The sequence below is a fragment of the Saccopteryx bilineata genome, chromosome 12 (genome assembly GCF_036850765.1).
Source record: "Saccopteryx bilineata isolate mSacBil1 chromosome 12, mSacBil1_pri_phased_curated, whole genome shotgun sequence".
Classification (NCBI taxonomy): Eukaryota; Metazoa; Chordata; class Mammalia; order Chiroptera; family Emballonuridae; genus Saccopteryx; species Saccopteryx bilineata.
Window position 1 is genome coordinate 57,227,067 of NC_089501.1, and position 12,731 is coordinate 57,239,797.

The 12,731-nt window shown below is 61.4% G+C and overlaps 1 protein-coding gene across 2 annotated transcripts in view; it reads right to left on the bottom strand.

Moving 5' to 3' along the window:
- UNC93A (unc-93 homolog A) overlaps positions 1-12,465 on the bottom strand; it is a 32,999-nt gene extending 20,534 nt beyond the window's left edge. For both annotated transcript variants that reach the window (XR_010727637.1, XM_066247723.1), the window contains exons 1-3: positions 12,328-12,465; positions 2,632-2,768; positions 468-649 (exon numbers count right to left, since the gene is read on the bottom strand). Coding sequence is in view for 1 of the 2 variants with exons in the window: in XM_066247723.1 (XP_066103820.1) it covers positions 468-649; positions 2,632-2,718 (269 nt within the window). In the remaining variant the exon portion in view is untranslated. The remainder of the gene's footprint in view (positions 1-467; positions 650-2,631; positions 2,769-12,327) is intronic.
- Positions 12,466-12,731: the final 266 nt, after the last annotated feature.

Below are 12,731 nucleotides of genomic sequence, written 5' to 3' on the forward strand. Positions count from 1 at the left end.
AATCAGCAGTACGTCCCGATGACAAGCGGGTGCCCCTCAAAGGAAGGCTTGGTGGGTGCACCTGGGACCAGGGCGTGTGGCCCATGGGCTTAGAGCATGGTCCCAGAGGGTCCCTTTCCTTCAGGGAGAGAGTAGAGCTCGGATCGGGTGAGCCGGGCACTGGCTACGGCCCTGCTGTGTCCACTGTCTGTGTGAAGGATGAGGGGACAGTATTTGAGCCACCAGTCTCCCTGCTAAGTCCCCCTGAAACCCTCCCTGGACATTTTAGGTTCTCTTGGTCATTCCTGGGACCGAGAGGGAGGCCCACCCACCCGGGCCTTAGGAAAGGTCAGGGCCGGAATCGGAGCAGAGGGACAGGGGAGGGGACAGAGCCAGGCCGGTGTCCTGCGCGGAAGCCCAGCTCTCAGCGCCCGCCGCTGTCCCCGAGGGAGGCCCCGGCGCCCGGGGCCGCGCCCTGCGGGCTGTACCAGCTGGCGTAGAAGTTGCCCAGGGAGAAGGTCACGTAGCAGGCCATGGAGGCAACGATGGTCCACTTGCAGCCCAGGGTCCTGATGAGCAGCGGCGGCAGCAGCATGGAGGACAGGAGCACCGCGCCGTACAGGGCGCTCAGCACCGTCACGCCCAGGCCCTCCTCGCGGTACAGGCTGCTCTGCGGAGACAGAGCCGCCCACTCAGAGGGGCCCAGGCCGGCGGGCAGGGCTCGGCTCACCTGCAGCCCCCGGGTGCTCCAGCCCGGGCGGGAGGCGGGCTCTCCTCCGGCTGGAGGTGGGAGTGGGGGGAGAAAACTGCTTCTAGAGACCCCAGGAGGGACAGCGAGGTGGTGGCAGTGCTGGCCTGAGAGGCCTCCTGCGCTCGTGACAGCTGTGGTCCGTCACCCGGGGACCCCGAGGCTCCAGAGGGAGGGTGTGTCCGGCCCCGCAGGGGAGACGTGTGTGGGGTCAGAGGCAGAGAGCAAGGCTCCCTGTCACATGTGTAAGCGAACTCACATTCTTCGTATTTTTGTCACTTTTTCAGCTGAGTGCCTAGACTAGCCTCGTGAGAAGTGACCACTAGGCAGATAAGAAACCGGACCAGGCTTTCTCCACTGCCTCTCACTTGTCGGAGGCAGGGAGGGGAGGCGGGCGTGGAGGGCGAGGGGAAGAGGAAGAAGAGGGAGAAGGTGGACAGAGGGGAAAAGGTCAGGAAGGGGATGGGAGTCCAGGACCGAGGGGCCAGGGCAGCGGTTCAGGGACGATGACAGGAGCCGACAGGTGTCGGCAACAGCAGCCACCGGCTCGGGGGTCACTCAGGTCAGCCCCGTGGAGTCAGGAAGGCTTTCCTAGCGGGACGCAAGGCCACGTGAGCTCAGGAGGGTGAGGAGGGGGCCTGGGGAAGGGTGGGACGTGCAGACGAGGGGACGCTTTGCAGGGGATGCGTCCCGAGACGCATGGGGCTTGTCCCGAGAGGACAGACAGCAAGGGACACGTCTGCCTCTGTGTGGCTGTGCTGGGGCGGCTGGACCAGACCCGAGGAGGCCGGACTCCAGGCTGGGATGCCGGATCGGACCCCCAAGCTCACGGAGAGTCCAGCGGGAGGTCAACACGCCTCTCCCAGACTTGCGTCCGTCCGGGGGCGCAGGGGAGGGGGAGAAGGAAGGGACGTCCAGGGTGAGATCTGAATGACCAGAGAGGTCACTTCTGTCCGTATCCTCACGTTATTTAGCTGAAGCCTAATGTGTTTCCTCAGCCTGGGTTGGGGGCCAGGAAAGAGGCGGGGTTGGGGCTCGGGTGGTGGGCGGGGGGGACAGTTCCAGGCTGGTCAGAGGTCTGGCCCTCTGAGCTCTCCCGTCCCCCGAGGCAGAGGGGACCGCACCAGGACAGCGGGTGCTTCCACTCCCGAGGGTCCGACTGGATGTTAGCGGGGTGCTCCCCCCACCCTGGGGCTACACTGCTGCGCCCACACTGCTGTCACTCCGTGTCCTGAGCGAGGTCCCCAGGGGGCCGGGCCCACAGTCAGAGCCTGAGAGCCGCGCCCCCAGCAGCCTCTGACCGCCCCCCTGCCCTGTGCTCTCCCCCCCAGCGTCCACGTGCAGAGGTCAGGTCCACAGCCGTAGCTTCCTGAGGAGCCTGACCCCGTGGTGGGAGGCTTGCCCCCAGGGGAGCTGCCCTTACCACTCCCCGAGGGTCCAGTCACAGTTCAAGATCAGACTTAAATGCAACCCCCCACCCTTTAGAGAGACCCGGGGAGGAGAGGGTGCCACAGGGGGTCAGTCCCACACCGCCTTGTCCAGGTCACACTTTTGTGCAAAGCAACTCGGAACCCACACGGTCCGGAAGACCTGATCCATTCCCACCGGGACCCCTGACCACACACGGAGAATTCACAGCGATTCCTCCCGCATCTCCTTGACACCAGCCAGAGGCAGGGAGTATCTTATCAAGTCACTAACCCAGACCTGCTGCCAGGTCCGAGGGTCAGATGCAGGCCCGCCCCGCCCTTGTGCAATCCGGCTGGGCTGCACCTGAGATCCGCCCCCCACCCCTCCACCCCGCCCCGGGGCTGCCTGTCAGAACCAGAGCCCTGCTGAGGGTTTAGGGGCAGACCACAGGGGTTCTCAGAGGCCCAGATCGCAGGACAGGTGTGCACGCTTACCTGCAGATTCTGCAGACCTCCGTAGGCGGTGAAGAGAAGCAGAAACCCGAGGGAGACCACCAGCACGTTCCTCAGACTCCTGTCCATCGGGCCGCTGGGCAGGGTCCACCCTCCGCGGACGGGCAGGCCGTAGCTCCCTGCAGGGGCGGGACCCGCCCCAGGAGTCAGCCCGCACCAGGAAGTCTCCTTTGCCCCTGTGAGGCAGAGGGTTCATCCTCAAGCTTGCCGGGACTTAGTGCCGACTCTCCCCGAAGCCGCCGGCACTCCAGGGCTACCCGGCGAGCTGGCCGCCACCCACCAGAGCCACTTTCCGACGGGCCGGCCGAAGATCAGGACGCCCCAGCGGATTGGCCCCGGCCCCTGTTCCATATTCATTTCTGGTAGCGACCGGTCCTTACAGCAGAGTGGTGACTTCACACGACAGAACAGAACTCCACGTCGCGTCACACGGCCCGTGCACGCCACCACGCGCGCGTAGCATGGCACCGTCCGCGTCAAGCGGCGCTGTCAGCCGTGCGGGACGTGATGTGAACTTCAGTCTTAAATGAGAACGTAAGACCAGGAGCCGCCCTTGTGGCCATTCACATGCAGGTTCCCACTGGATTTGGGCAGATGGTAAAGAAATGGCGGAGTCGGAGGATGGTGGGCCATTCTGTGTGTTGGTGTCTCACCAAGACAGGCAAGCCACAGGGGAATACAAGGGAAAAGCAGAAAACCTGTTTTTCCCATGGAGGACAAGGGGTCAGGGAGGCCCCTGCAATGGTGATAGCAGGAACCCAGAGAGAGAGCAAGCTCCTGGTCTGCCCCACTTTATAGTGTAGAAATCAAAACCTTTAATCCAATATACAAACAAGGAAGTCTCTGATACAAAGTCACTTATCTGAAGCATAATGGGATTCCTCATGAGAGTGCACCACCCCACATCATGCAATCAGTCAAGAGTGTGGGGAAAAGCTTAGTCTTAAAACTAAGCCTTAGGCTATAACCACCCTGCCTGCTTACAGCCTGTCCCCCACACCCAATGCAAACTATAAGCAAGCAAACATATATCATATTTACAAACTTTTTTTTTTTTTGTATTTTTCTGAAGCTGGAAACGGGGAGAGACAGTCAGACAGACTCCCACATGCACCCGACCGGGATCCACCCGGCACGCCCACCAGTGGGCAATGCTCTGCCCCTCTGGGGCGATGCTCTGTCGCGACCAGAGCCTGGGGCAGAGGCCAAGGAGCCATCCCCAGCGCCTGGGACATCTTTGCTCCAATGGAGCCTAGGCTGCGGGAGGGGAAGAGAGAGACAGAGAGGAAGGAGGGGGGGAGGGGTGGAGAAGCAGATGGGCGCTTCTCCTGTGTGCCCTGGCCAGGAATCGAACCTGGGTCCCCCGCACGCCAGGCCGACGCTCTACCACTGAGCCAACCGGCCAGGGCCTTACAAACTTATTTGACCAACAGAGAACAAAGTGTACACCTCGGCGTCCAGACCTACAGGTCAGCTTCTGAGCGGTAGCAGGGTTATAAGAGCTAGGGGTCAAAGTGTTCATGCCTTGAAGACTGTGTGACTTCACCACCCTGCCGGCCACGGAAAGACAGCGCCCCGGGGGACTGCGCACTCCACGGTCGCCGCGTTTCCTGTTGTTTGCAGGCGGACTCCGGGAGTCACTCCCAGACGGGGCGCTGACCCTCAGAGGGGCTTGGAGAGGCTGCGTGTCAGGTGTCCGAGAGGACTTTCTGCACCGTCCTCACAGAGGTCCCTCCCGTTAGGGCGCTACGGGCCCCCGAGACGTGGCTAGCCCAGGGAAACTGCGGGACTGAAGACAGGACCGCCGTTGACTTTCATTAATTACATTTTCAATGTAAGCGTCCACCTGTGTCCAGTGGCTACCTTCTTGGATGACTCACAGCTGATAAGGAAGCAAAAGAATGTATTTCTTCCAGTTGTTAATGAAACTTGACGTGGACGAGCGTTTCCAAAGTCCTCTGAAGCCAGTAATTCCTGTCTCACTGGGGTCAGGGAGGCAGGACTCGGAGCCCATGGTGGCAACACTCGGCAGGGGGAGCCTCGTGGCACCGTCTGGGCAGCACGAGGAAACCGACTCCAGTGCCTGGAAGTGGACACTGAACCGTGTCACTCTGCGGGGAAAGGGTGATTCGTAGACCCACCTGCGCCCTCATTCTGGGGACGCCGCAGAGAAAGGCCCAGCGGCAGGGAGCAGAGACCCGCAGGACGCTGGATGGCGCGGGGAGGACTCCGGCCACTCGGAGTCTCTGTCTCGCTACCGCAGAGGTCACCAATGCGCCGGGAACTGGCGTGAGTCCCCTTCTCGCTCAGAAACCGTTTAGTTTTAAAGAAGAGAAAAAAACTGCTCCAATTTAAGGGAAGTGTAACCAATGGCTTTCTCTTTTCTAAGGAGGCACTTTAAGTTAACACCACCAAATGCACTTTCCTGCACGTGAAGCTGAAAATGCCTAGAAAGGGAGTGGGGTGGATCGTGGCCGACGTCAGAGATTCTTGCCTTTAGGAAACACATCTGCTTGGTCTTTATTGTTAAGCACGCTCCTTAGCACGCCTCTGGCTGGAGAAGCTGTTACAGCCGTGCAGTGGCCGGGGAGCCCGTGGTCCCCTTGTTGAGACGGACTTCTGTGACCGTGAGCCCGGTGACACAGACCCGGGTACCAAGTGGGGGTCCCTCTGGACCCTGACCCGTGGCACAGAGCCAGGGGAACAGGGGTGTCTGTGGGCCAGTGGGGGCAGAGCCCCCCACCCACCCAGGGCACCTCACCTGCAGCAGGGCCCAGACGGTGAAATAGTCTAAGCACGTTCACCTGGCGCGATCTAAGGCAGGGGTCGGGAACCTATGGCTCACGAGCCAGATGTGGCTCTTTTGATGGCTGCATCTGGCTCGCAGACAAATCTTTAATTAAAAAAAAATAACATTAAAAATAGAAAATATTCTCATGTATTACAATCCATTCGTTTCCTACCACTCATGTTCATGGTTGCGGGTGGCTGGAGCCAATCACAGCTGTCCTCTGGGACAACATCAAATTTTTATTGGATAATGCGTAATGTACACGGGTTGTTGTATGGCTCTCACGGAATTACATTTTAAAATATGTGGCGTTCATGGCTCTCTCAGCCAAAAAGATGAATCGTGGGGCCAGTTTCTGTGTACCCGACCCCTGCTCTAATGAATCGTGGGGCCCTCCAAGCTGTGAGAGATTCAGGGTCCCCCTTGCCCTGGGGCCCTCAGCCTTCATTCCCTCCTGGGACGCTTGAGCAGCCTGAGTGTGCCGACACCCTCTACTGCGGGAACCCGGGGGACCCCGGCCCACAGGAGCTGGGGTCCTCCCCTCACCCCTCTGTCCCTGGACATATGGAAGTCTGGGCTGCCTGTCACCAGTTCAGCCAGTAAGTAGAGGCGAGGATCGAATCCTCATGGGTGCTTTACTCAGATGGCCGGCGATCAGGGAGAGGGGGCTGCATCCCCAAATCACCTCTCCCCCCTGTCCCCTGCCAGGCTCTCCGTAAGGGGCAGAAATGGCAGCTTAAGGGTTTGGGGGTTCCCAGGGAAAGTCACGCAGGTCGCAGTCAAAGTCAACTGGATCATAGCGGGCGGAGTTGCATCCCTGGGGCACGGAGGCTTCGCTTGCAGACCCCCGGGGCACACGGGTGAGTCGCTCACAGACCTCCTGAAGTCCCAGCGGCCCGTTCCGGTGCCCTGGTTCCCAGAACAAAGTCTCTATTTGAACTGACCATTAAGCCCACTGGCCATAACCAAAGCCGCCATTCCTCAAGCTAAAATTTAAACTCGCGAATTCCCTGCCCCCATCACATCCACTTAGCACTGGGTCAGAGGGGACATCTTCACTCTCCACTCGGGCGCTCAGAGCAATGACGGAGGCCCGCTCGTTGCACACGTGGGCGTGCATAGACAGCTGACGCGCACACCTGCACACCCCCCCCTCTGTCCTCCAAGTGCAAACCCTCCTCCCTCTCCCCTGAGCCCTCTGCTGCCTCTCATGTGGGACCAGCTTCCACGGTCATCCCACAACTTCGTGGCGGATGCACCTGTTCCAGGTGTCATCCTCGGCGGGGGCCACCGCCCTCACGGGGGGGGGGGGGCGAGGGCCCCTGTTCTCCGAGAGGTTCCAGCCAGATGGAGGGAGCAGACAATAAATGAACGAGCAGACAGAGAAATCACGCCATGTTCTGGCGGTGAGATGTGCTGTCCCCCAGATCCAGCAGGCGACGCCATAGAAAACGGGGGGGTGCCCTTGGGGTCACACCCCCTCTGTATCCTCGCAAAGGTGGAGGGACAGCCCCCCAGCCCCCACAGCAGCTGCTCAGCCCCAGGGATGCTAGCAGACTTTCCGCAGAAACTGGAAGTCCCAGCCCCTCAGCTCAGGGACCCCCTCAGTGAGGCAGTGGGGGGGGGAGGGGGGAGCTCGTTTCCCTAAGGGTCCCGCTGAGCGCTGGCAGCTGAAGAAATCGGACGTATGAGACCTTGTCCATGACGCCCCAGCCGAGCGACAAAAGTGATGATTGTGCTGGGATTTTCTGGGTGGTTTTCAATACACGATTTTGTGCCCAGGTAAAGCCACCATGACGTGGAGTGACATTGGTCAAGCTCCCAAGCCCACTCTGTGCCTTTGCTCCCATGATGTAGTCACTGTGACATTTACAATGCAGCCGCCAAACCCAGTAGTCCCAGCCTCTGTTGGCCTCGCCTAGTGTGGTGGCCTGTGTCCCAGTCCCTGCTGGGCTTTTGCCTATTGTGGTGGCCTCTGCCCCAGTCCCTGCTGGGCTTTCGCCTAGTGTGGTGGCCTCTGCCCCAGTCACTATTAACTTCCCCTAGCACAGTGGCCTCTGCCCCAGTCACTGTTGGGCACATGGCTCCTTAGATCTGGGTGCTGTCAGACCACGGACGTGCCCACCTGGCTCGCTTTCAGTCTGCAGGTCAGTAGGACCCTGGGAAACCCTTGGGAAACACCTAGATCGTGGCACAGGAGGCCGGACCTGTGTGTAAATGACTGTCCTCGGGAACTACGTCACTCTGGGGACGACTTTGCTGGCACGCAGTGGACAGCCAGACTGGAAGAGCGCTTGGTGTGATCAAGTGAGGATGTTTGCGAAAGACTTCTCTTGGAAATTATTGCACGGTTTCTGGATACAAACAGTATGAGCTCGTTTCAGTGGGAGAAAACATGCATGTGTGTGTGCAGCTATGACCATGAACGTGCACACGCACACACGTGTATGTATGTACACGCACACACACACCGGCATGTGATACACGTGCAGGGAGACTCATAGCACAGCCTTCCCTGGACAGGACAGTGAGAATTTGCAGGAGGAGGGGACCCATGCATGTGGGTCATGAGACGCATCTACGTACTATTTCCACCCTTTTTTTGTGTGTGTGGGAGAGACAGAGAGAGTCAGAGAGAGGGACAGACAGACAGGAAGGGAGAGAGATGAGAAACATGAATTCTTCATTGCGACACCTTAGTTGTTCATTGATTGCTTTCTCATATGTGCCTTGACCGCGGGCCTTCAGCAGACCGAGTAACCCCTTGCTCGAGCCAGCGACCTTGGGTCCAAGCTGGTGAGCTTTTGCTCAAACCAGATGAGCCCGCACTCAAGCTGGCGACCTCGGGGTCTCGAACCTGGGTCCTCCGCATCCCAGTCCGATGCTCTATCCACTGCACCGCCTGGTCAGGCTATTTCCACCCTTTTAGAAAGAACGTAGATTTTAAAAAGAGTGTAGATTTTGAAGGAAATGTACTTTGACAAGGAAATGTTGTCATGAAGAACTCCGAAGATCACACTAAACTCCATCTATTTTTAGGCGTCTGGTGTCCATCCTAACCGGTTCCCCCTCAGCTGCTCTGAGGCCGCGGTCCAAAGCCAACGATTCACAAAGCAAACGCCGACCAGCGCACAGACCTCCAGCGTGAGACGCGACACCGCAGCTCACAGCACCCTCGCTCTGGACGGACCTCACGTGTCCCTCCTCGTCCCTGCCCTGCACGCCCACACGGGCTCAGGCAGGCCGTGCTCCGGGCACAGCGTGCTGCTGTCCTGGTCTCTGTGTCGTGACCCCCGTCCCAGAGTGGGTCCCCCACGGGACTGTCTCTCCGGGGTGAGCTGGAGCCACGAGACGAGTGGCAGGGTCTGGATCAGGCCGGGAGGGTGCTACTCTGCACAGGACACAGGGGACAACGTGTGGCTAAAGATGCAGGGGCCTCCTGCCGCCTGGCATCCATGGCCATGGGGTGCTCTCCCTGCCGGCCAGCACGCTTGGACCTCGCTCTCTGTCCTCAAGTCTCAGCTGCCCTCCCTCTGGAAGGCAACCACACACCTGCTCGTTCCATTGAGTCGAGAAGTGCTTCCCGTGACGGGGACAGGAAGGAGGATCAGCGGGCAGGGCAGGTGGGAGCGAGGTGGGCAGTGGTCTCCGCTCAGGTGAGGGCAGGCGGGAGCAAGGTGGGCAGTGGTCTCCGCTCAGGTGAGGGCAGGCGGGAGCGAGGTGGGCAGTGGTCTCCGCTCAGGTGAGGGCAGGCGGGAGCGAGGTGGGCAGTGGTCTCCGCTCAGGTGAGGGCAGGCGGGAGCAAGGTGGGCAGTGGTCTCCGCTCAGGTGAGGGCAGGCAGGAGCGAGGTGGGCGGTGGTCTCCACTCAGGTGAGGGCAGGCGAGAGCGAGGCGGGCGGTGGTCTCCGCTCAGGTGAGGGCAGGCGAGAGCAAGGTGGGCAGTGGTCTCCGCTCAGGTGAGGGCAGGCGAGAGCAAGGTGGGCAGTGGTCTCCGCTCAGGTGAGGGCAGGCGGGAGCGAGGTGGGCGGCGGTCTCCGCTCAGGTGAGGAGAAGCCAGGTGCTGCTGTCCCTGAGACTGGGGAGGACTGTGACTCACAGGTGAGTTAGAGGTCTGAGCTGACAGCCTGTGGCCGGCAGGAGACTGGGCCTCGGCGAGACTGGGCTCAGACACCCTAAGCCGCGTGCCAGTGTGCCCAAGGCAGGTCACCCCACTGGCGTGGAACCCAAGAACCTCCGTGGCCACCGTCTCTCTGGGAATCTCAGTGCACCTGCCGGGGGCCTTCTGCATCCTGACCGTGGGTCCGCTCCGAACTCGGGCTCTCCCTGGAGCATGGGCTGTGTCAGGCGCTGCGAGCCAAATCCTGTTCTCCCAGTGTCCCCAGAGTCTCAGCGGTCACCTGCGGGCTCGGTGCAGACAGGGAATTCACCGCGTGCTCCCTGTCGGGTCATCCCTGGTCGCCTGTGGACGCCATGGGAACCGGGACGCAGGGAGGAGGTGGCACTGCCCGTCCGACTTGCCAGCCCGGTGCTTTCACGCTGTTTGAAGAACTTTTCTCACTGTGTCCGCACCTGACTTTCTAAGAGCCGAGCGGGACCCTTCCTCCGCGGCTGTGCACCCGACACCCGGGGCCTCTGGGGGCCGTGACCGTCGGCCCTGAGTGCACAGCAGAAAGCGCGACGTGAAACTCAAACACGGGCACACGGAGAGCAGGCGTGTGCGAGGGCTCTGAACCGTCTGCCGCGTGAGGCGGCTCTGCGGCCGGTGTCCCGGGCTCGATGGGCCGCGGGCCCTGTGCTCTGCACTCAGCAGGCAGTAAATGTCTCTATGTATATATGGGATCTGGCAGCACAATAAGACTCAACCAAAACAAGAGAAAGGCTGACTGTGAGTCTTAACGCTCCCAGAGGGGAAACATTCCGTGAGATTCGGACTCCGTGAATCCCCTTCCTGGTGTCCGAGGGAGGCAGTTGTCGTTGGCTGAGCAGCATGCTGGGCTGCTGGCCTGCGGAGCTGAGGTTGGCGTTGCGTTAGGAGGCTGCTTCTCGGGGCCATGTGCTCCCAACGAGAGAACTGTTGTCATTTCTCTCTCGCCATCGGGAGGGTCGCCGTGACCACGCCTCTTACTCTGCATGCCCAGGACTGATGAGGGACAGGAAAGACAATGTGTGCACGTGCCTGGGACCGAGCACACGTGTGGGCGCGCGTGCCTGGGACCGAGCACGCGTGTGGGCGCGCGTGCCTGGGACCGAGCACGCGTGTGGGCGCGCGTGCCTGGGACCGAGCACGCGTGTGGGCGCGCGTGCCTGGGACCGAGCACGCGTGTGGGCGCGCGTGCCTGGGACCGAGCACGCGTGTGGGCGCGCGTGCCTGGGACCGAGCACGCGTGTGGGCGCGCGTGCCTGGGACCGAGCATGCGTGTGGGTGTGTGTGCCTGGGACCGAGCATGTGTGTGGGTGCGCGTGCATGGTTTTGTGCATGCACGGGTGTGTGCTTGTGCATGTGCGTGTGTGTGTAGATGTGTGTGCATGTACATATGTGCGTGTGTGGGAACGTGTGTGCACAAGTGTGTCCACGCACACCTCAGTTTGAGTTCTGTTTCTCACTCTTGCTTGCTCCTAGTCACTGAGGGAGAAGCTGAGTCAGGGCTGTTTCTCACACAGTCATTTCCAGATGGACGCCCCATCCACCTCCTTCTCCCCGACCTCACCCACCTGGACTTTCCCGTGTGGAGCCACACCCGTGCTCGGGATTCCAGAAGCAAGGGCAGCTGACCCCCAGCCCACGGTCCTTGAACATTGTGCTGTTTTTCACTGACAGTGCCACACTCCTCCTGAGCCCCCTGGCCCCAGCCGGGCGCACAGTGCAGCTATGAGACCCCCCCTCCTGGTTTCCAAAGCTCCCTCCCCCGTGTGCTCCAGGGAAGAACTCACCCCCGAGAGCCTCTCCCCGCAGGACGCAGCGGAGAGCCCGTCCACACTTGTGACCCTGTAACGCTCACGGAGGACCCCCTGTGTCCCCGCGACAGGGCAGACCAGCCCTCCAGCCCCTGTTCTGGGGGTCGCAGTGGCGTAGCTGCCATCAGAGCGGTCTGTCCCCCTGGAGCCTGCCAGGAGCCGAGGGGACACTTTCTGATCAGCTCTGTGACTGAGATGCCCGGCTGGCCGTGGCCACCGTGGCTGGTCTGGCCCTCCACAGGAAGCCCAAGGCCACCCCTGCTGCCCCTCTGACCGCAGCTCTGGGGCTCCCTTGCTGCAGCGTCCGAGCACAGCCGGTCCCGGACCTGTGTGCTGCCCGCCTCGTGCACGCATTGACGTTTGTGTCTCACGGACAGACCAGGCTGTCGCTCTCAGGACGTCACTGGGAGACAACCTTTCCTCCCGGGGGTGTGAGGAAGCCTTTTCTCTGCCTCAGGGGCAAGTGCCGTCTCCTCTGAGGAGTATCGGGGGCTTCCGGGGTCACAGCAGACTCTGCCCGGGGGCATGTGGCCGGCTGGACCACGGACCAGGCTTCCGAACCACCCCCTGCTCAGTGGGGCTGGCCGGCACGAGCTCCCGATAGAACAAAGCCTGTCGGTGGGAGCTGGCACCTCGGTGCCCCCCAGCCTGGCACCCTCGGCCAGGGCTCGGTCCTCGCATGTCTCACGACGGGGCCCGGAATCTTCCGTCACCACAAACAGACCACAACGTGAAATGACACTTCGAGGCGCGTCGGCCACCTGGGCCGGCCTTGTCCTGGGGTCGGCCCCTGCAGACACACCTTCCCCTCACCTCCACCTCCAAGTCTCCTTTCTCAGGGGTCTCGGGCCAGGCCGGGGAGCGCGGGGTGCTCCCCTGCCCTGGAGCTGGGTCTCCTGGCCTTTCCTCCGAAAGGAAGTCGACCGCCTACCTTGTCCTGCACGCCGCGCCCTCCGTCTAGCTCCTGGTCAGCGAGGCCATCGAGGCCGTTTGACCTCGTGGGACTCGGGTGGCCCCAGTGGAGAGGGGAGAACTGCTGACGGGACCCCCCAGGGCTCCGTGAGGGGGGAAAGCCAGGCTTCTCGAGGGGACGTCCTCCTGAGCAGCCGCGATGACTTCCACTTCAACAGCAGCCGGCAGAGCCTGGGCGTGTCTGCTCCTTGTCCTCCTTAGGGACACGCACGAGGGCTGGCTCTGTGGCTCCTCGTCACTGCCTCCCACGCTGCCGGCTGAGAGGCGTCCTGACGGGCACAGCGGGAGCCGCCCGATGACACAGGTGGCCAGGCTCCGCCACGGCGTGTGGCTCAATGAGAGAACTCACTCGTTCGCTCTTTT